Source organism: Adelges cooleyi, unplaced genomic scaffold (genome assembly GCF_023614345.1).
Source record: "Adelges cooleyi isolate 19-005CV unplaced genomic scaffold, UGA_ACOO_1.1 ACOO_flye_CR_arks_rails_tigmint_CR_PRNA_306, whole genome shotgun sequence".
NCBI classification, from domain to species: domain Eukaryota; kingdom Metazoa; phylum Arthropoda; class Insecta; order Hemiptera; family Adelgidae; genus Adelges; species Adelges cooleyi.
The window spans coordinates 866780-888711 of NW_026095977.1; the positions used below are offsets into that span (position 1 = coordinate 866780).

Here is a 21932-nt window from a genome sequence, read left to right on the forward strand (position 1 = left end):
TAAAGTTGTAAATGTTTACTATTTTTTTTTTTTTAATTAAATTTTCTAAACACAAGTATAACAATTATTCGTTATTGCATTATTAATTATTTAAATGTATTCAATAATATTATTGTTATTCATGTCAGTTTGTTAAAAAGAGTCTTATATAATATATTTTTATACATTTTTAACAGTAAGAAACTATTATGTTTCATTTAAATGTTATTGTATTGAAATATGAAACAAATTATCTTTTTGTTTTACCAATTAATAGTTTTTTTTCTGCCTTAATTTTCAAAACAAAATAAACGAATCGGAATTAGGCACAATATGTTTGTTTAGAATCAACTTAACCAAATATTTTAATAAAATAAAATAATAATAAATATATTATAATATAACTTAGATTAGTTAAGTGTGCTACACTTGCTATACTTGTTTATAAATTTCAAAATATCTACAAAAAAAAAATGTATAAATTGATACTCGACCACGTGATTATAATTTCTTAGTAATATTTTTATAGATTGAAATTGATAAACTGCCATCTACTTTTACAATATTTTATTTATTATTACATTTTAATTTATAGTTTTTCACCAAAAGTGTTATACATGTAAAAAGTTGAAATTAATATTTTTCCAATCATTAATTATTGTTTTAACACAATAGGAAACTATAGCTAGATTTTAACTTGTAACTATCAAGTACACAATACTATTGGTGAAAATTAAATGACTTCCTAGGTTTTAACTTTTAAGTAATAAAATGCCAATTTGTTTTAATTAATACTCATAAATTACAATGTGTAATTATTAAATATATTTTAATTACACGTTCAATGAAAAAAGATTTTTCAACTAAATAATTAATTATTAATAAAAATAATATGTTAACATGTACTGTTCCATAAAAATATGCCCTGCTAAATAAAATATAGACAAATTATTTTATTTTAATATAAATTGTAATAATATAGGAGTTTTAAAATGTTTTAAATAATATTAAAACAATTAATACAACTGGTATTTAAAAAAATGAACAAGACCAGCCATTAATAATGTATAATTATTTTCACCTTAAGTATATTACCTGTACAACTACAATAGCTTATATTTGTAAATACAAAAATGTTGTATTGTTTTTCTATTGCCTAACTTAAAAGATGAAATAAGAAAAGACATTTCTTTATTCTGATAAAAGTAAATCACAAATTTAGAATTATGTTGCATTTATAGACGAATTTTTAATTTTTATACGTGATTTCATGTGCATTTTATCAACGTATAAGACAATGTTAGCATAAAAATCCACAACCGAAGCCTTACTTTGAAAAACAAAACAATTTTTTGAACATCATAAAATATACCAAATTATAACTTGGTTTGAAAATGTTTTTTTTATTGAAACATTGTTCACAAGTAAAACATTGTTAAAGCTATAATTTTTGGATATGTAATTAAGGCTTTAAAATCATAATTAAGAGTATTCTGTTGAGTCTATGGAAAAATCAAAATATCGTTTAGTTTTTACTATTTTTTTCCGTTTAATTTAATTATTTTATTGACATAAAACAAAGTAATTTGATTTCTATTTCTTTTTTTTTATGAAGAATTGTATTTTTTTTTAGTATTTGTTTAAACTGTAAGTCTAGACAAAACAAAACAATTATTTTATTAACGTTGTATGAGAGTTTTAGATACAGGTTTTACATTGTTTATTAATGCAGTTGTAATAATAATATGTGAAACCAATTAAAACAATACTGCTTTCAATAGGTAGTCATTAAAACTAAATAAGTAGACATTGTAGAGATAAGTAATAAGTAGAGATTATTTGATTTGTCTACAAAACACCTTAAATTGCTACGTTTAACAAAATATTATTATTTTTTCAGATTGTTTTTAATGTAGAAAAAAAAATGTATATATTTTTTTGTATTATTATCATAATACTAATATGCAGTCTAAACTTGTGACATTTCACTGTAGCGTCTCATGTACCGATTGCGACATCTCAACAACAACTTCATCGATATGGCCGACACCAGTGGATGGCATATTGAATCCAATAACTTGACCGTGTACACCTTAAACAAACAATTAGCATTATCAATTAACATATCACTTAAAAAATTTGCAATTCCCAACGTTTTAAACCCAAAAGTCCAATCGTTAATGCACGATACTGTCTTATACGATTAACACATATGTCTGATGACATTGCTGTAAGAGTTTATTAGTTCATTCAAACCACACCGTTACCCTTTTTAAGTTATAATTTTTCAACCAGAGTTGAGCATCGTTCAAAAAAATAAAAATTGTTATTATTATTTATTTATTCCCTTCGCTATTATTTGTGTGCTCAATTGAACATCATTCGTTTGATTGATTATAATTTGCTAGTCTTTTAGGTCGTTTAAATGATTTATTTTGGCAAATGACCGGATAACATACCACTATAGTGTGGGGGAAATATCCGGTGGTTATACTCTGGATGCCGGTCGTCTTGATGGCAGAACGGACATAGGTTTTGGCAGTTGGCACCAACCATGACGGTCGGTTGAGAATGTTGTTTGATTCGGTGGCCACAAAGTACGGTAAAACGCATTGCACCAGAATCCCATCGTTTTCATACTCTTTGGCCAGTTCAACGCTGAATTTTTCGACAAACGTCTTTAAAATCAAAATAAAAACGTCACAATTAAAATTAAAAAAAAAAAAAACAATAATTCATTGGATCATGAACATGTCTTATGTTAACATGTCTACTGATTTTCTGTTTCTTATCAATCGTCTTGTGGCGGCCCCACGTACAGCACTGTAGCGGATGTATGGCCACGAGGCGCCACAGCTAGCGCAACCTAGCTGTCGGCATCGATACCGCCTCAACACATGGTCAGATCGCCAGATCTCGGTAGTTGTGACGAACCGTAGCGAACTTCTCGCATGTGATCAAAGTCACCCAGAGCGCACACATAAATACGCACACGACAACTACCGACCAATGTCTTCGGACACCGGCCGGGCAACCTTTTGCCTGCATCCGCCACAGTCTCTTATCAGTTATCTCTTATCAATTTATTCTCTTATCAGTTATCCAGGAATTATCGATTACCGCCCGCTTATCACCATCACATCTACACTATTCTACCCCATTCCCACCCTTTGAGCGTCACTTGGTTACTCGACAGATGTCCAGCCAAAAGACACGTTCAAGTCAAAATTACATTAATTGTTACACAACAACAACGGTCCGTACTTTTGTGGCACCATAAACGGTTAGGAGAGGACAATGTATGACGGCCGCGGCTGAAGAAATGTTAATGACGACACCCCGGTTGCGTTTTACCATGCCCGGCATGACGGCCCGGCACATGTGCACCACCGGAGATATGTTACACTTGACCATGTTATCGTACAGAGGATTATTTTTGTCAAAGTTCAAAAAATAATCCGGATACGGGTTGTAGACGCCCACGTTGTTGACCAGCACGCCGATGTCTAAATCGCCCATTTCTTTGGCCAGGCGGTCGGTCAGTTCGGGGTCGTGGTCGGTGAAGTCGGTTTCAATGATTTTCGTGTCGACGCCGTATTTCGATTCTGTGTAACACGAATAAAATACAATAATTATTACTTGATCGTGGCTTAAGCTTGAAACAAGTCAGACGGTGCTAACTAATTGGATCCCCGTCGTTTTTACATTATGTTATCAACGTATCGTTGTGGTATGAGGTATAAGGTATGTTGCAATCATTATATCACAATGAAATATTGATAACATAATGTAAACATTGACACAATTGCACATGGCCGCCAAAAAAAAAAATAAAGTCTGCTATAAATATACGTGGTGGGATAGTGATAAGCGGTATGGTGATAAGGGGAAATATAATTCTGGGAATGCTGATAAGAAAATTCGCTTCAATTCTGTTATAACTATTCATAAATGTGTTTTTAAAGATTTTTTTTGTTATTAATATTTGTAGAATTCGTAAAACTCTAAATTTTGCCACTCAAAATTACTACAGATGTGATTTTGAGGAAATTGTCATAATATGTTAGTAATAAATATAATATTCCATAAGGGAAGGTAAGGATATACACTTTTTTTTCAACAACGATTTATCAATTTGGATGGATGTTGGAATCCAAATAAAATAAAATAAATAAAATTTAGTCTAATATTAAGCAATTAAAATCAACAAACGTCGATATTTTAAATTAGAAATCTAAAGAGTTTTTATACGGTTTTTAATTAGTCTGAAAGGACCTGATTTGTGTAATTATTACAATGTAATTAAATTCGTTTTCTATGGCAATTATTATTTGCGTTAATAATAATCTAGACAAAAGTAATTGGCAGAATTTGTTTAACATGTATAGTCTACATATTTTGATATTTTTTTTTGTACCGGCTCACTCACTTATGTCGTTGGACGTGTTCTCCAATTTCGATTTGGTCCGACTGACCAGCACCACGTCCATGCCTTTGGCAGCCAACTGTGAAGAAAGCATTTTGTAATTATTATTTTAGTGGTAACTCTTATTAATAACACCGATAAGGTCGATTCAATGAACAAAGTATACCTGTTCGGCGTATTCTCTTCCAATTCCATCGGTGGCACCGGTTATTACTGAAAAATAAAAATACAACCAAACGAGTGAAAGTGGTTAGAATCATTAATTGATGTAGATCTGACGCTTTTCAATCGATTTAACGGATATTAAAATATATATTTATGTGTTCTTGGCTTAGGCTTCTCCAAAACTATGACTAGCCCTACAACTATTTTTGTTTTGCTTTAGGCCTACTAAATAATTGACTCTGTTTGTGCATAGTGTGTCGTTTAAATAAATAAATTATTCTAGTACTTAATTTTGAAAATAAATACAAAAATTGATGTTTTGGATTATCAACATTTGTATTTTTATTATTTTATTATAAATGAAACTTAACCAATCCAATCTTAATACAATTTAACGGTGATGGGGCACTTGCCATGAATCACAGCCCTTGCGCCCAACGACAGCCTTTTATAATGTAAATTTTAGTTTCCTTTCCTACGAATAGAATAAGAATAGTATTGTCTCATAGGTTGTTTAATTGTGTTAACCGAAAACTAGAGATTTTTTTTCCTAAAAAATCATTGCCAAGTCACGTTTGTGCGTGGTAATAAATGAAATAATTATTATAAATGCCAAAAGAGACACACCTTCCGGGTTGGAGTGTATGACCCGCGTGTAGCCCTCAACTAGTAATATTAGGTGTACAAAAATGTAAACATTATTATCTTGTTAAACATGTCATGAGAACACAATTTATTAGTATTATTATTATTGGGGAAATCGAAAAAAAAATGTTTATTTAACTCTAAAACGTCGGTTTACGATAATTCGTTAGTTGGCACACAACTAAAAAAAAAAAAAAAATTTGTATTTTTAAAACGAATGTGAGCGAAAATAAGGTTCAAAAAAATGTTCAATATATTTTTGAAATATGAATTCCATAAAAATTGTTGTCTGTAAGATTAAATTCATACTTCGCCTAGTCGATCGTCAAATGGAAATATTTAAAAATCATTGTACGCTTTGACCATAATTAAAAAATTAAAAATTATGGGACTTCTAATCGAGTAAATTAAAAATGTTTAATCAGTCAATAACTTAACATTTTAGTTCTTGGATTCACTTAATAACTGTGTATAGTTATTCAGACTGATAATATGCAGACGGTGTTCTTGTAAAATGCAATAAACAATATTCAATTTGGAAAAAAGAGGTAAGCAACGTTGTTTTGTTTTTTCAAAGTAGTTTAATTAAACTAGTTTTTATAGTACATTTGTTTTAAACGTTACAAAACGAATTGTAAGTTGAGTTTAATATGTAGTTAATTTAAAAATAATGTTTAGATGTAAACTGTATGAATCCATTCCGTTTGTATATATTTTTTTGGTCTATCATTTAAGTTCGGTTAAGAAGCAATTTTAAACCAGACTAGTTGTTGATCTAAAATTAGACACTCCAATTTCAGGTCAGTAATAACAATTTAACGAATGTTACTGGTTTAGAAATTACAGAAAAAATTGTAATGGCTTTCGCCGAATAGGAAAAACTTGTCGTCACACAAATGAGGATATCGTAGTAGACAGTGAACAAGATGCTTTGCGGTATTATGTCGCAAGACTTCAAGGATGTCTATTGAGGTTTACGTTATTATTTTTTTTCAATAGCTATTACCTGCCCACTGTCCGGTTTTCTTAAAGTCCACGCCGCGTCCCATCAACGGCGCTAGTAAATTCTGGTAAACCGATTTGGACGCGACAACCGTCAGCTTGAGCAGCCAAAGGCACAGGCCGACGATGCCCACCACCTCCAGGTAGCTGGTCCCCTTCGGCCAGTCCAGCATTTTGGTTTTAAGCACGCTCAAGCAAGCACAAAAACACAGTGTAGACTTTCAGACTGCATCGATTCCACCCATGACCGCACGTCCAGGCCGATCCGGGGCCAACCCGAGCCAAACTTTTTGGATTTTTCTTGGAGGAAACCCGGTATTGTTTTCGGTAAAAAAGCAAATATATATTTTTTTTATAAATATTGCGTTGTTTACGACTCGGCCGGCACAACGACAACCGCACAAACGACACACCGGCGGACCACTGGTTGGGCGAGCGCCTGCCGTCGTTTCAAGGCGGACTAGGAGAAAGGCTCTTTGGTTCGGTGGGGACCGAAGTGAAAAACCAAGGTAAGACGAGTTGACACCGCCGTGCTGCTGGCTGTGCTCGTTAGAGATTATTAAAGTTATGTAATTTCGGTGAACCTACCAATAAATCGCATTCACCGACGTTGGTCGTTTTTAAAAATATTCATTCTTATACTTTTACGGTTTAAATCGTCCGGTCAGGTTCAATTTTGTGACAGAAAATGCCCTCATTTTGCCCTCAACCAAAGTTTGCGTGTTACCTTTCAATATGTATTCCAAGACAAAAATTACCTGATGAAAAACTGATGTTGTGGTATTTCAATGTGATAATATAAATTCCTAAAAATTATCAAGGGAAAATATTACATTATATATGTGGCTGTTGTCACGGGATTCCCCACGGGATTTTTTTATCTACTATCACAAGTAGTCAGTATTGAATAGAAATGAGAAAGAACTAGTTGTTTCTTTTTTTTTTATCTTCTAATAAATATTTATCATGAATTAATAGAATACATTTTCTTGCGTATTATGACTAAAATGCATCTTCAAATATCTCAAACTACTCTTTGAAACAATCTGAAACAATTATTAGAACACGTGTCTTGTGTGTAAAAAACCCATAAGAAATTAAGCTTTTTAAATGGCGAAGCATATATTCCGTAAACCGTTTAAATTAATAATAATTCTGCGGCGTTTGGTTAAAGGGGACTAAGTCGAAAAATGCAAATTTGGGATTATATAATATGTAAAAAATATTTTTCAAAATAATTGTGTAATTTAAAAACCTTAATATTCATATGTGAAAATGGGATAATGAAGTGATCTAGTTTGTGTAAAAAAGCAAAGTCATGCCCTTTTATGCAAATAAAAAACACACTTGACATAATTGGTTTTTCTCAATTGGCATTTGTGATACTGACTTTTAAGTTAATAAAAATGATAACTAAGAAAACATTTTGTGTAAGTTAACCAATTTTCTTCGATTTAGCAGTATAGTAGTTAAAAAATAAGTTAAATCATTTTTATATTTTGTTCCCATATAAATTAGACCAAAACAATTCTAACAGTAAATGTTAAATGTTTTATTTACATTTTTCCAAAAGTAGCTAGCTAAGACTTATCCCCCTTTACCAGAGTTGTACAGAATTAGTTTTGTCTGGCGGCATTACTCCACCTCTAGTTCTGAATTTCGAACTTAAAAAGTATTGTTAATTTAAAAAGTTGATATGATAAACAGGTTAGTAGGATTTTCAAGTATAAAGGATGGGGTCACATAAGAAGTTTATAGTTGGTAAATATATCAAACCTGAGCTAACTAATAACTGTAAGAGTATGAAAAAGAATAATTTTAATAAAAGTCTTTTATGTTTTAAGATATCGACTGATTCATAGTTGTTAAATCACCCTGTATTATACTTTAACGATTTTCTGTTTATGGTTTTTTAACGATAATCTGTTTTGATAAAAAAAATCCCCCAAACAAATGACATTTATTTTTTTTTTTGTACAATTTCTAGGTCAAATACGTTTTGGACATTAGAAAGTTAATCGGTCACCGGTGAGAGTACCGGATTGGAATAAAAATAATAATATAGGCGATTTCCCACGTTTCCTACAGTCCGATTTATGATATGTCCATTTTCAGCTGTTTTGTCAATCATATTTCTCTTAATTTACGTTGTAGACAATTTTCAATTTTATTAGGTCGCTTTAAACCATTTACACTTTGTAGAAAAATCTTAAGCAACACACGAGGTTATAATAAATAGTAAAAAAATAAAATAATAAAAATATTTTTAAAAACACAACCACAAAATATATATTAAATATTTTATTATTTTATTTCTTAGCCGTTTAAATGTTTACTTAGGATTCATTTATACAGGGGAAAGCATGTAAATAACAGTTCCCACTCATTGGTATTTTCTAAAATAAAATGTTAAAAAAGTATTTCTTGAACTTAAGACAAATTTATCAAATTTACACTGTATATATAAATATTAAACTTCAACGATATTACAAATATTTAAAAAAATGTTCAGGGAATTCAACCTAAATAAATATATAAATCATCTCATTAGCAGTTCTTCTCGTATAGCAACGGCTAGTAATGAAATACCCTAGAAAAAAAAAGTGCTCAATGAATTTCTGTAAAATGATTATTTTTCATTAAATCACTCAAATTAAACTTGATAGTTGGTACTTTGTTGTACTAAGTTTCTAAAAACATTAGCTTTAAATTGTTTTTTCCAAGGGGACGCCACGCTAAACAATTTTCGGAACAGAATAATTCTTTCATATTAAAGATATTACAAAGTCGATAATAAACGTAGAGACATAAACAATATAGCGTTTAAATGTTGATATGTTTGATTCAGTTTTATTGAAAACACATTATCAAAAACAGAAAACCTGTTTGAAACGACACTTTATAAATTAATATAGTTGATTTTTTTCAATAGTCTTTATTCGTCATTTTACCAATTATTTTTTTTTACAGTCGGTTAAAGATGCTTAACATACTTTACCTACTTGTTGACAAATAGGTTATGTGGCGACCTCTTGAGAAAATGTCGATAAAATGTGTTTTTACTACTCAAGGGCATTTCTACAATGCACTTTCTAAACAAATTTGATCATTTAACGGTTGTATCGATAGTAATGCTTTTGCTCACCCGATCGATATCTTCGGGAGAGGCGACTGAATAGGACACGCGAACGTACTGTGATGGCTTTTGGTGATCGGACCCAAAGGAAAAACCAGGAGCAAAGATAACGTGCTTTTCCAAACAGTTTTCAGTCACCAGTCTTTTGGTGTCTTGCAGACCGTCAATTTTCAACCACAAAAACATTCCACCGGCCGGTTCGCAACATTCGGCCAATTCTGTTTTGACACACAAGTCACATTATAGTTAATCACAAGGTTCGTTTGTCATAATGATATTGAGATAAATGTGTGTCTTATGGCGTGGAAAGTTTGCGTGCCCCAAAATAGAATGGAAGGCGTGATAAGATGATAAGGTGATATCAATAATTCCTGGAAAACTGATAAGAAATTATTGATAAGAGAATCAGCTGTTAAGAGACAAACGGCAGATAAGAGACGGACAATCAGCTCGTCATAAGACATATTCATGAACCAGTGTGTCTTTCCTTCAATTGTAAGTGTTTGACTATTAACGGATTACCGCCGAGGTGTTTTGCTACTGCCCGCATCATGCAATCTCTCTTTTGTCTGTAGAACTCTTTGATGCGCGCCACGTGGGCGTCGAACCCTTGGTCGTTCCAGGTAGTAAGAAGCTTGTAAGCGACCATCTGCGACAGCGACGACACGTGTAGGATAGAGTTTTGCACGAACATCTCCATTTTCAGAACGAATTCGGTGGACCCCGTGACATAGCCGAGGCGCATGCCGGGCGACATGATCTTTGAAAACGAGTCCACTCGAATTACCCGGCTTTCGGTGTCCATCGACAAGAAACTGATAGGGTTCTCCTGAAATTGACAACAATATTTTGATTGACTACTCTATTTGGCTGACGATTGGTGCATTCCACAAACGGTCAATCGAGAATGACTACCTTCAATCGTTCATTCATTTTCTCAGTCAATGAGTTGAGAATTGGTATTGCCATTGAACTTGCTTGTGTTAAATTAAAGAAAACCAAGAGAAAGAAACGATTTTGAATGAAAGAATAGTTCAAAAGAAACACATATTCCAGCCATAATATACTAGATGTATTGCGACTATCATCCCCTTCTGATTTCAGAAACTATCATAGTACAGACCATACGACATTTTTGAACAGTTAATACTCTGAACAAGAAATATCCAATCACTATGTGGTTTTGTAGTTGATAAAACTTTATCCAGAAATTTAAGCATAGATAAGCTTATATTTAACTATAGATTGTTAAATATAGGTTGATGGATTATTTGACTCAGCGAATCGTAGAATGTACATTTGAAATACTAGCATCTCGATTGCTCAACTCATACATAGTACATTCATAAGGTGTCCATGCAGTCTTGAATCACAATCAAAACTGACCATTTATAGCTTCTAAACTACCCTCAGTATGCTCTGTCCCCACTATGCCCCAACCCCCAGTCAACTGGCATTTTTTTTTTACTTAAAATGATGAAAATGATTGATTGACCGTGTATGGAAAACGTCAATCTGAATCTCAAGCTACAATGACTGTTGCTTAAGATTGATCGAGTACGTCCGACTAATAATTACAAAAGAGCTAATCTTACTTTTTGGAAGTTCAAAAAAAAATACGGATCGTCCTCGAGTATGATTATGTTGTATTCGCAAGCCAGTCTATATAGTTCACGTCTCCTGTCGTTGGGCATAACGATTCCGGTTGGATTCGACCCAGTCGGATTTATATAGATCACCTGATCGGAATACAATTTGTTTATGATCAGATTACATTTTTTGTTTAATCCTGTAGTATCACATTAGGTAATTGGGCTTCGTCTATTTTTACCTTAGGCATCGACCAACCGTGTTTTCTTCTTGTAGATAAAATATTTTCAATGTCTTCTATTATGACACCCATCGAATCTTGTGCAATCGATATGTACTCTGGTTCAAACGGTTTTAACTGTCAATCATAATATTACCACTATGAATGTTTTGTAATGTATTGTACTAATTGTATAATTGTTTTTTTTTATGGTAAAGTAGAGAAATGTTATTAGGTGTTTAGGAGTGTAAAACGTTTCAAGTATCTCAGATTAGGCTGTTTTCAATGAAAGGGAACTAATATCTGGACTAGATGAAGTTTAAAGCCTCAATGGGAGTAAATCAAAAAGGTGCAACTTAAGAATCAGGGAAAATTGCCAGATTTGTTTAATATACAAACGGATATGCTTATTAGGGTTTAATAATAATAATAATAATTACTACTTAAGTGCCGTATAATATTACTTACAGAATTTAAAACTAGTTCAAATGCAGGTTCAGCTATAATCACAGGATCGCCACGTTCCAAAATCATTTCAAAAGCATAGGCCAAACCTTGTTGTGCTCCACAGGTGATCAAAATGGTTTTGGCATTCCAGTCTTGTGGTCCGTGGAATCGGTTTTGGATTTCTTTCAGCTTAGTTAAAAGATTTCCATACCTGTAAGTAAATAAAATTGTATATTTCTATTTGCAAATTGTTCTATTTCATATGGTTTAACATAATTATCATTAAAATAAATTAAAGTTTGAAAATTGCACTATTTATGTAATTATTTTATAGTTTAAAACATGATATTTATGTCTTTGTCGCCTATTCTAACTGATTTTAGGTATCAAAATATATTTTATTCAAATATTAGCTAATTTAATATTTTTTTTATTTTTCCACATTTAAAATCATTTTTTTTTTCATTGTCAGACAGTATTTAGGTTTTATAGATACTCATTGTTTCTTAACGCATTTTTTAAGGGTCTTTTAGATCAATAACTCGTGATACACTTACCCTAATGTTGGCAAGTATTGTAACGCCACAGCGAGTTCTTTGTCGGCAAGCCGAACGTGTTCACCGGTTCTTAATTTGAAACTGAATTCTTGAAATGGAAAAGTTTGCACGTCCGGAAAACCGCCGGCAAGGTTTATGCTGCCCTTTGACATTTTGAAAATCTTGTTGGCTGCAATAAAAATGCTATTGATATAATAATTTGTTAAGTGTTATTAAATAATAAATAAAATTTTCTTATAAACTAACCGATTTCTCGCAGCACAGACGGCTTGCGTTGCTTGGTGGCTTTGTTAAAAAAATAATCACTGTCCATTTCTGATGGTGATTAAAATAATTATTCAGTAATAACAATTTGGCTTATGTTGAACTTGTAACTTGTAAGCTTGAAGGTAATTATTATTATTAAACAAAGACAAACCAATATGTTACCGTGATAATTATGTTACTACTTTCCTGGCGCAACATTCGAGCCATACAGCACTAACATTTGCACTCTAAGAGATAACTTAATAACATATTTTATCAAGGTTATTGATTATTATTTGTAAAAAATTCGATTACAAAATACTTAACGATTAGTATGTTTTTCGTTTATTTTTATCAGACTTCCACTCGACGGGCAGCGCAATACGTACAATGCACGTCGAACGGTAGGTACAGACTACAAATGCAAACTCAGATGGTATAAAATATCAAAGTTCAGTTGTCCATCAATTGATAATTCCCTTCAAATTGCAATACTATTTATTTCTTTACTAACTAACGAGACTAAAATATTATTTTTTTTTTAAAAAAACCAATTTTTTTTTTTTTATTTCAAAGAAGTAAACTATAATAGTACATTGAAACTACTAAAATAATAAAAGGAAACTGATAAACCAGTCATCATTTGCAAAGTTCTTCACTGTGTCTTTATACTTTTGAGTTCTTCGCGAATAGCTTCAGCCAACAAAGCTATTCCCTATAATAGTAGAAAGCGTTATTTAAATGTCGAAGATAGAACAATAAACCTATATCGAGAGAGATTTACTGGACAGCTTAGATTGATGTGATGTATTAAAATATTATGTGAAACAACCGTCTTTGTTCGTGAAAATTGACTTTTATATTAACACATACTTTGTCGATTTCTTCGGTAGACGCGACCGAGTAAGAAATCCGAATATAAGGCGATGGTTTTTTCGTGTCGGTCGCAAAAGCAAATCCAGGAGCGAATATCACCATTTTTGCCAGACATGTCGATGTCACCAGATGTCTGGTATCTTCCAGACCTTTGATTTTCAACCATAGGAACATTCCGCCGGTGGGTTCATACCATTCCGCTAGTCCTGCGGGAATAGTTAAATTATCAATATCGCCGCAATAGACAGCGATAGTCTTAGATCTTGTGGACTGTGATAGAAATACAAAGGAAAACACAGTGGGAGTGGGTAGCCTAAGGAGAATTTGATGAGTATTCGCATGCAGTAACGGAGGAGGACAGTGACTGGAATGTTTGATTTTTGAGTGTCTCACCACTGAGATTTTGTTCTACTGCCCGGAGCATGTGATCTCTCTTTTGTCTGTAATACTTTTTGACACGTTCAAAATGCAATTTGAGTCCTTCGATTCCCCATTGCACGAGTAATTTGTACGCCATAATCTGCGACAAGGACGATGGGTGCAACGACGAATTTTGCATGGCCAACTCCATTTTCCGTATGAAACTGGCCGATCCGGTGGCAAATCCGAGGCGTAGGCCGGAGCTCATCACTTTGGAAAACGAATCTAGCCGGATCACACGACCCTCGGTGTCCATCGACAGAAAACTAGCTGGATTTTTCTGTGCACGAAACGATTTTGGAAATTACCACTAATATTATATTGATTCGATTGGCTAATTAACACTAACATAGTCATGTGTTTCAAGGCTGGGGTTCCATCTGGAACTCATGTCATCAATTTCGCAGTGATAAGAAATAGCTGATCAAGTATTAGTGATAAGAATTATCTGATAATGGATTGGTGATAAGAGACGGACGATAAGCTCACAGAATAACCAGAAGAGACACTTTTCAAGTATTACACTAGGGTTTTTTGGAGGTATAGATATGCTAAACATTGTTGTCAGAGAATCGGGGTAGCCAGTGTGAAGATAATTACCATTTTTCTCTTTTATTTCAGGCGACACTGTCCATTGGCTAACCGGAAAATATGTGAAATCAGTTTCGGTAGCACTCAATAATTTGTAATAATGGTTAATATTTGGCTACACTGATTTACACAACAATTTTACCGATTTCGAGTCATTTTAAGTCAATAAGAACATAAAGAATATGAAGAGACAGTCAAGTGTCTTCTGGTTATTCTGTGATAAGATATTAGTGCCAAATAGAGGGGAGGATAGGAGGAATTGTAGATACGAAAGAGAGGAGAGGAAACCGAACATGGACATGTACATAAACGTCAACTAATTGTGGGGATGGCCCGAAAAAACATGTTTTCATCTTACTTCGAGAAAATTTAAAAAATAATATGGATCGTCTTCGAGTATGACTATGTTGTACTGGCAAGCTAACTGGTAAATTTCACGTTTTCTGCTATCGGCAATCACATTGCCGGCGGGATTCGATCCGGTTGGATTCAAGTACATGACCTACCAAAAATATAAGTCAAACGATGTTAATAGAAACGATAAACGGTTTGTTTGGGGCTTTTTACTTTTGGCATTGGTTGATTATTCAGTTTTCTCGTCTTCAGAGCATTTTGCATTTCGTCCACTACGACCCCATTGGCGTCTTGGCTGATACGAATAAAGTCCGGCTCGTATGCTCTGAACTATAAATAGATACAAATGAATACAATTAGATGTAGACTTTTGACAACAACAATATAAACGCAAGGAGAGTGGTATATACCAATTAATCATCCAAATTTTAGATAATTCTATTAAGTCTATAAAAAAGGCATCACCAAGTCTAGGGCTTGCGCGTAAGCGGGTTGTGGTACAATGACAGGATCGCCGTGCTGCATAAACATATCAACTGATTTTGATAAACCTTCTTGTGCTCCGCACGTTATCAAGATGCCTCTAGTGTTCCAGTCTTGAGGTCCATGGAAATAATCTTGTATTTCTTTCAACTTATTTAACAGTAGATTATACCTATACGCGTAAGTGATGTAAAATAATATGATATCAAGTCAATATTTTGAATTAAGTGCATTTTTGTTAATCCTGGCTTAATTGAAAATGACCTTTAGATCTTGCAACAATATATCCAATAATAATAGTAAGTATACATTTTTTTATTTTGTTCCTATTTACATAATCCAACTTATAATCGACCTCACTCAATTACACTTCCTAATAGAGTACATTAAGAGAATGCACGATACTTACCCCAAAGAAGGTAAATACTGCAAAGCAACAGCTAATTCTTTATCACTGAGTTTAATACACTCACCGGTGACTAGTTCAAAACTGATGCCATTGAACGGAAAAGTGTTTACATCAGGATAGCCAACTCCCAAATTGATGGCACTTGCGGGCAATTTCGCTACCAGAGTGGCTAGAACAAAATGACATAATAATAGTTACACACGAAATAGGTACCTAAGACAATATTTTATCAAATAAACAATATTATGAAGTCATTAATACGAAATAATACTGTCATGTTACCAACCGATTTCGCGCAATTCCGATGGTTTGCGGTTGGCAGCCATTTTATTGAAGAAATAAGAACCGTCATTTTCAGTGACATAATTTCGAACTGAACAGCCTGTAGAACATTTAACGACAGAGACGGTTTTGGACAAACAGCGCATTTGTGATAGAACACGGATCTATCGTTAAAAAAAACAATTATAGGTTTATAACTATATTTTCTAAAAGAAACCAGTTAGTTCAGTTTGAGGATCTATGTTATTTTGTTTAAATTAGGAATTATCCCCTAAAAATAGCTCATTATAAAATAAGCTGTTTAGATTGTTCAGAAACGGGTTTCCAAAAAATATTCAATCGGGTAAAGTTACATCTAGTAAAGTTTCAAAAAAAAAAAAACGAAAAATAATAAAAATAATAATTTTTTGTAGTACTTACGGAAAAATGCAATTTATTTGTAACAGCACATGAAGCCAAGCAATATTTAATTGTTTTTGTCTTCATGTCAAGAACTGAGTTTAATGCCGAATATTAAATAATAATAATCAACTGAAATATAGAAATTATTTATTCTGAATATTAACTTTACACAATGAAATATTACTTTTTTATACCAAGTAAAGTAAAAGAATTAAGTACCTAGAGTATGGAGGATTTTTCGGCTATGTATTAAATAAGTCGTCAATAAGGAAATTCAATAAAATAGTTATTGTATTAGAGGATAAGGACAAGGAAATTATTAACACTAGGTGTACCTATCGAATAATCAATTAATTAATGTGTAGCACTATGGTCATCAAAAATCCAATATTTTCTACAAGACAGTTTAAAGAATGAAAGAGTTTTATATCATTTTTTTACAAAATGTTTAGGATAGCAACTTTAGTTTTAAAGTTAAAAATTCAAAAATCAGTTTTTTATTGGTACATTTTATGTAACATAAAATGTGTATAATTTTGCAAGTATACACAGTTAAAGATAATATTTTATCCAAAGTACTATTTGAAAAAGTAATTATAAACTGTAAAGACAACATAAAAACTCAATTAAGTTTACCTACACAAAATGTATTATTGTAACGTTTTAATTTAATAAAAGAAAATATTTTTGATTATAATATAGTACTAATAATGGAAAAAAATAGTACCTATTGTACTGTTACCTTATATTTATCAAACTATTTAAATTTGTTTTTAAATTACCTATTTTTGGTAATTGCATTAGCTTATAAAACACTTTTTAAGCTTTACGTCAAAGCAAAAATAGTTGTTGTTAACTCACTAAATAAAGCAAACACAAAGTATTACAACTTGAACGATCGTCACTGTGTTTAATACATCTGAAAATGTATTTTGGATTTATGATAAAATCGTAGAATAATCATTTAATGCATGAAAAAATATGTATTAAACGTTGGAAATACAATACTTTGTTTTAACGGTTTTGCATTCTAATTAGTTTGTTTGTCTGTCAAAGAAGACTGGTTTGCATTATAAAATGTTTGAAATGAAAAAAGTCTAGCTCACAATTGTGTATTTTTTAAGAAATAAAACATTTTTTTTCTCTGTATCAGTATAAACTCTATTAAGGAAGCAATCTAATAGAGTTATATTGAAAAATATATATGCAAAGAGTTCACAGAGGTGTTTTAGTACTACTCGGTTATTGAAATTGAATCGACTTACCTCAACAGTATATAAATACAACGTTTCAATAGCTCTCACTGTGTTGGAATCCAAGTGCGTTGCTTCAAGTATTTGTTGAACTTTTGGAACAATGTAACTATTTAACTACTTAAACTGTTGTTCTGTGCCGGTTGTAGTGAATTATACTTTAATACTGATACAATTATGCATACCTCCTACTCGTGTAGCGCCATAGTGGTTATCTTACACTCAAAAAGATAAAGTACTCATCTTAGAGATCTAATCTGTGTGTTGCCAATTTTGCTGGCAGAACGAGTGTCGTTCTGTATGTTTTCAAGTATAATGGCAATTGTTGTTTTATTATAATTTACATGACTGCGGTCGGTTTGATAGAAGCAAAAAGAAGTCCAAATCTATTAGTTGGCTATTTTGTTCTTAATGCTTTCGGTAAATGTGTTTTAGAATATATATGGTTGCTATTCTAAAGTGCTTTTTGCGACTGTACAAGTACGGTACTTGATGTCAAAAAAAAAAAACCCTTGGACCGACTATCAACACTATCAAGAAAACCATACTAAAGCTATTATAGTACTTATACAGGTGGCCCACAAAGACTTGACAAATGAATAAAACTTTTGTTCTAGCGAATATTTGCAATAAAAAACGTGGTGTTTATGGTCCAAATTTATATAAATTATTTTTAAAAAAAGCAAATCTTTACAATATTCACTAGAGAACAATACCTAGTTTATATTCATTTGTTAAATCTTCGTGGGACAAGGATAACATATTTTGCCAATTCATAATATTTCTAACTTTAGCATGTATGCGCAGCGAATGAACTCTGATTGGTTTGTACAAACGAATAATAATGTATTTAATTTTCATTGATTTGTTTATTTTTTAACGTTTCATTTTATTGTTTATAACGTCAACGACTGTTGGAATAAAAAAATAACCTTGTCGGTTTATCATTGTCCAAAAATCCACCGTTCATAGTCTTCCCACAGTTCGAACCGACCGTCGGCGTTCAATTTAAGTATTGGCAAACTGGCTGCGGTCGGGTCGCTGATAAGATTATCGCAAAACGTGTGTGTCTTCTTCAACCCCGGATGACTATGGTACGACGATTCGATCATACAGTAGTTGTTCTCACCTCGGCAATGCACAGTTTGATAGCTAATATCGTCGTCGTTAATCCGATGTATAAAAGCCAATAATCTGCACTTGATGTCGAATTGATCGGTGCACATGTATACGGTGGCTAAGCAAATGGTTGCAATTTTAATAGAGTTGGCCAAATATTTTATAGGGGGAAAAAACAATAACACCTAAAACAGGCAATCGAATAGGTACACCACGTTGGCATGAGCTGAAATTAAATTCGAATGCTTAGTTCGTTTGCTTCCAAATGGCGTTAATCGAATAAATTCGGAAAAACCCACTAAATTTAGAATTTAACCCTTCGTTGCATGTACGTGCATAATATATGCAATAGGTACATTTATATTGATATATCAGTTATTGATTACGGTTGATATTTATTTTGTTACCCCGCTATCTGTCTGAAAAATATGTGTACTGTCGATTTTTATCAATAGATTGCTGTATACACATAAAATGTATGATATATGCCATTTGCATATATCATAAATTCGTATTATAATATACTAATCGTTCCTAATTTGTTGCTTAAAAATAAAAAAAATTCAAACAAAATCACCTTTGGACAGATACAACAGCCGACGAAAAATCGGTATCAGCAATTGTCTTCTTCTCTGTCTTTCGAATTCGTAATCGTATAGCACTATGAAAAAATAGTATATATCAGTCGTACACGGTTCCCGCAATCGTTTTGGAAATCATTAATAATAATTTGAAAAAAAAAAACATTCTGATATTGTGTATAAATTTTGCATAGGATGAACTTTCTTGTTTTTATTCCACGCCATAAGGTTACCCGTCACTACTGGACTAACTTACCGTTTGGCGGACTTACGTCCAGGTGGTCTATCAGCCGCACATCTAATGTTATAACATGCAGATTAATAAAAACACAGACATGTACTCTGTCATGTCACCTCTTTAATAATTGTCTCGTACCTGTATTAGTACAAATCAATTTGGAAATTTCTACTTCAAAAAGTGACCTGTCGATATTTTCTTTACAAAAATATTTGGATCTATCGCTTAGATAGTCGCGTGCAGCTACAAAATAATAACATTTCAATACGATTCAGTAGTTTCGATAAAACAAATGTATTATGGGCTCAAACAATTGCCAACTGCTATTAATAAGAAAAACGTAGTTTTGGCGTCTGACATAAGCAAAAACACAAAAAACTATAAAAAAGTAAATTGCCTATATTGAACCCCTTAAACATGACTAAGAATAGTAATAAATTAACATAATAATTACTGTTTTCGTTGAAATTGCATACTACGAATGCTGTAAGGTTATAACAATAGAATAATTAATTGTTGTGTTATTTCTTATCATATCAATGTGTTGTCAATTTAATCGTTATTATTATCATTATCACAAAAAAGGCACTGTCTTGTGTTTTGTTTAATATAAAATTATGTTATAACTTGTGTGTGATTTTTTTAATTAAAATCTTGAATTAAATAATAGTAAAGTCGTTTAGATGTAATATATATATTGTTTTATGTGTTAACAATGTATTAAAACATGGCGCAGTCGCGAACTAATTAATTTTTACACGATTAAATAAGATAAAAAAAAATGCACGTGTGAAATAAAGTGTTAATTATGGAATTTAATAAACCAGAATGTTTGAAATTAACTGTGGCAATGTGGCTGAAAATTACAAATTATTCAAGGAACAGGTCCTGTTATTCTTCGAAGCCACAGAAACAACGCAAAAGCCTCAAATAGTGCAAGTAGTGTGAAAGGAATAGAACCTGATCAAGAATGAATCTATTGTTGAATTAAGAAAACACCACTAAATTTTAAGCAACTCCAATCGTTTTCAGGAATGGTTAACTATCTAAGAATTTTTATACCTAATATGTCTGAATTAGTTGAGCCATTAAGAGGTCTACTGAGCAAAGATATTGTGTGGACTTGGGATAAAATTTGTGATAGTGCTTTTAATAAACTTAAAAATGTGTTGGCTCTTAGTAATTATAATGCTAAAGATAAATATTATTATGGGTTTAAACAATTGCCTACTGTTGTTAATAAGAAAAACATAATTTTTGGCGTCTGACATAAGCAAAAACACAAAAAAACTATGAAAAAGTAAATTGCCTATATTGAACCCCTTAAACATGACTAAGAATAGTAATAAATAAATATAATAATTACTGTTTTCGAGGTAATTGTGTTCTACGAATTCTGTAAGGTTATAACAATAGAGTTAATTATGAAAGCAGTAGGTGCAAACGTTATTATATATTATAACAAAATGATATTACTTCTTGGAAACAGGAGTCTTTCAAATTGGTCTAGAACAACAAAAAAAAACGTACGTTGTTGAAAGTATTTATTAATATTTTGTCTTAATTTGATTGTGGTCTTAACTGTGCTCTTAAGCAAGCTTGAATAATTTAAGCTATAAAAAAACTCAATGTAGTAAAAAAAACCAATTACTTACCGTGTAAAAATCTATGCTGGTTCAATTGTTCGAATACTTTTTGAAACCAAGCACACTGTTCATCTAAAGTTTAATCAGTTTAATTAAAAAGTGTCTTTTTATTAATCCGTAGTCCTTCTTCTATATTAAGAAGACGTCAAAAATAGTTGGAATTTCTTAAATAATTTCAAATAACTTTTTGATTAACATTTAATGTGCACACTTTAATAGTTGTGGCTGTTTACCTTCGTTAATACTGGAAATCATGTTATCTAAATTAAAGTAAAAAAAAAAAAAAAAACTTAATTATAAAATACAATAACTTTTTGGCTTGACAATTAAGATAAAACGATAAGAACAGTAATTATTAAACATTGCCACTCAGACAGACTCACTTGTCATTCTCATCCGGATAGTACACGCTGAAACAATTGTGCTGTTACTAATCGTTCACAGAGAAAACCGTCAAACCAATATATTGGAATTATTAGTTTCTTACTAGTCTAACTTACTTTGCATTGAAACGGCAGTTATAATTTGCGGACAGGAAAACCACCAAAGCATTAGCGCGATCAAACGCAGACAACACAACGATTTGACCATCTGTAAACAGACAAGTAGAATATTCTAGTTATTTAAAAGAAATACAATAACGATTATCCGTTCCCTTGTTAAGTCACCTCAATTGTAAGTGTAGTTAAAGAAAAAAAACGGTTGAACGTTTACTCAGGTGTGCGGTTACATTTTCGAATTCAGTAAATCAAATTTGACTATGCGAAAACTGTGTACTTACTTTTGTCTAAAAGTAGGTCAACCGTTTTTTAGCTAAAACGTTGGTGTTCGTTTGGCATGGTAATATTTTCTATAAAAATTAAAC

General features: G+C 32.0%; 5 protein-coding genes across 7 annotated transcripts in view; 1 reads left to right on the forward strand and 4 right to left on the reverse strand.

The window, feature by feature from the left end:
- LOC126839578 (uncharacterized) overlaps positions 1-21932 on the forward strand; it is a 189813-nt gene that overhangs the window by 46053 nt on the left and 121828 nt on the right. The gene's annotated exons all lie outside the window — the stretch shown is intronic.
- LOC126839580 (very-long-chain 3-oxoacyl-CoA reductase-like) lies at positions 1653-7093 on the reverse strand. Its single transcript, XM_050574959.1, has 6 exons — positions 6222-7093; positions 4572-4618; positions 4409-4484; positions 3244-3584; positions 2439-2657; positions 1653-2071 (listed from the first exon to the last, which is right to left on the reverse strand). The coding sequence occupies exons 1-6, from the start codon at positions 6388-6390 to the stop codon at positions 1949-1951; spliced, it is 975 nt and encodes a 324-aa protein (XP_050430916.1). The 5' UTR covers positions 6391-7093; the 3' UTR covers positions 1653-1948.
- Positions 8518-12620, reverse strand: LOC126839579 (kynurenine/alpha-aminoadipate aminotransferase, mitochondrial-like). The gene is made up of 8 exons (XM_050574958.1): positions 12414-12620; positions 12168-12336; positions 11632-11821; positions 11185-11301; positions 10949-11092; positions 9876-10182; positions 9363-9571; positions 8518-8807 (listed from the first exon to the last, which is right to left on the reverse strand). The coding sequence occupies exons 1-8, from the start codon at positions 12478-12480 to the stop codon at positions 8757-8759; spliced, it is 1254 nt and encodes a 417-aa protein (XP_050430915.1). The 5' UTR covers positions 12481-12620; the 3' UTR covers positions 8518-8756.
- Positions 12974-17669, reverse strand: LOC126839575 (kynurenine/alpha-aminoadipate aminotransferase, mitochondrial-like). 2 transcript variants are annotated; one of them, XM_050574943.1, is made up of 10 exons: positions 17496-17669; positions 16249-16359; positions 15833-15992; positions 15547-15715; positions 15120-15309; positions 14868-14984; positions 14659-14802; positions 13683-13989; positions 13287-13495; positions 12974-13128 (listed from the first exon to the last, which is right to left on the reverse strand). In XM_050574943.1, the coding sequence occupies exons 2-10, from the start codon at positions 16312-16314 to the stop codon at positions 13069-13071; spliced, it is 1422 nt and encodes a 473-aa protein (XP_050430900.1). In that variant the 5' UTR covers positions 16315-16359; positions 17496-17669; the 3' UTR covers positions 12974-13068. The 2 variants fall into 2 exon arrangements, with proteins under 2 accessions (XP_050430900.1, XP_050430901.1); XM_050574944.1 differs by lacking the exon at positions 17496-17669 and adding an exon at positions 16450-16485.
- Positions 17961-21756, reverse strand: LOC126839581 (uncharacterized). The gene is made up of 12 exons (XM_050574960.1): positions 21736-21756; positions 21568-21658; positions 21451-21477; positions 21301-21327; positions 21077-21139; positions 20898-20927; positions 20788-20817; positions 19876-19905; positions 19560-19664; positions 19440-19481; positions 19180-19263; positions 17961-18720 (listed from the first exon to the last, which is right to left on the reverse strand). Exons 2-12 carry the CDS (start codon positions 21656-21658, stop codon positions 18428-18430), a joined length of 822 nt encoding a protein of 273 aa, XP_050430917.1. The 5' UTR covers positions 21736-21756; the 3' UTR covers positions 17961-18427.

What these genes read in the sequence shown, in the direction of transcription:
- LOC126839581 (XM_050574960.1), bottom strand. Translation starts at nt 21,658, where the DNA reads ATGGTCAAATCGTTGTGTTGTCTGCGTTTGATCGCGCTAATGCTTTGG. An exon ending in AAGACTCCTGTTTCCAAGAA is followed by an intron (nt 20,818 to 20,897) that starts GTAATATCATTT and finishes ATAACCTTACAG; the next exon opens with AATTCGTAGAACACAATTAC. An exon ending in ATTGATTTGTACTAATACAG is followed by an intron (nt 19,482 to 19,559) that starts GTACGAGACAAT and finishes TTATAACATTAG; the next exon opens with ATGTGCGGCTGATAGACCAC.
- LOC126839575 (XM_050574943.1), bottom strand. Translation starts at nt 16,314, where the DNA reads ATGAAGACAAAAACAATTAAATATTGCTTGGCTTCATGTGCTGTTACA. An exon ending in CAAATAAATTGCATTTTTCC is followed by an intron (nt 15,993 to 16,248) that starts GTAAGTACTACA and finishes TTTTAACGATAG; the next exon opens with ATCCGTGTTCTATCACAAAT. An exon ending in ACGCGCAAGCCCTAGACTTG is followed by an intron (nt 14,985 to 15,119) that starts GTGATGCCTTTT and finishes ATCTATTTATAG; the next exon opens with TTCAGAGCATACGAGCCGGA.
- LOC126839580 (XM_050574959.1), bottom strand. Translation starts at nt 6,390, where the DNA reads ATGCTGGACTGGCCGAAGGGGACCAGCTACCTGGAGGTGGTGGGCATC. An exon ending in GAAAACCGGACAGTGGGCAG is followed by an intron (nt 4,619 to 6,221) that starts GTAATAGCTATT and finishes TTTATTTTTCAG; the next exon opens with TAATAACCGGTGCCACCGAT. An exon ending in ATTTCCCCCACACTATAGTG is followed by an intron (nt 2,072 to 2,438) that starts GTATGTTATCCG and finishes TGTTTGTTTAAG; the next exon opens with GTGTACACGGTCAAGTTATT.
- LOC126839579 (XM_050574958.1), bottom strand. Translation starts at nt 12,480, where the DNA reads ATGGACAGTGATTATTTTTTTAACAAAGCCACCAAGCAACGCAAGCCG. An exon ending in CAATACTTGCCAACATTAGG is followed by an intron (nt 11,822 to 12,167) that starts GTAAGTGTATCA and finishes ATTTACTTACAG; the next exon opens with GTATGGAAATCTTTTAACTA. An exon ending in AGTAGCAAAACACCTCGGCG is followed by an intron (nt 9,572 to 9,875) that starts GTAATCCGTTAA and finishes GTGTCAAAACAG; the next exon opens with AATTGGCCGAATGTTGCGAA.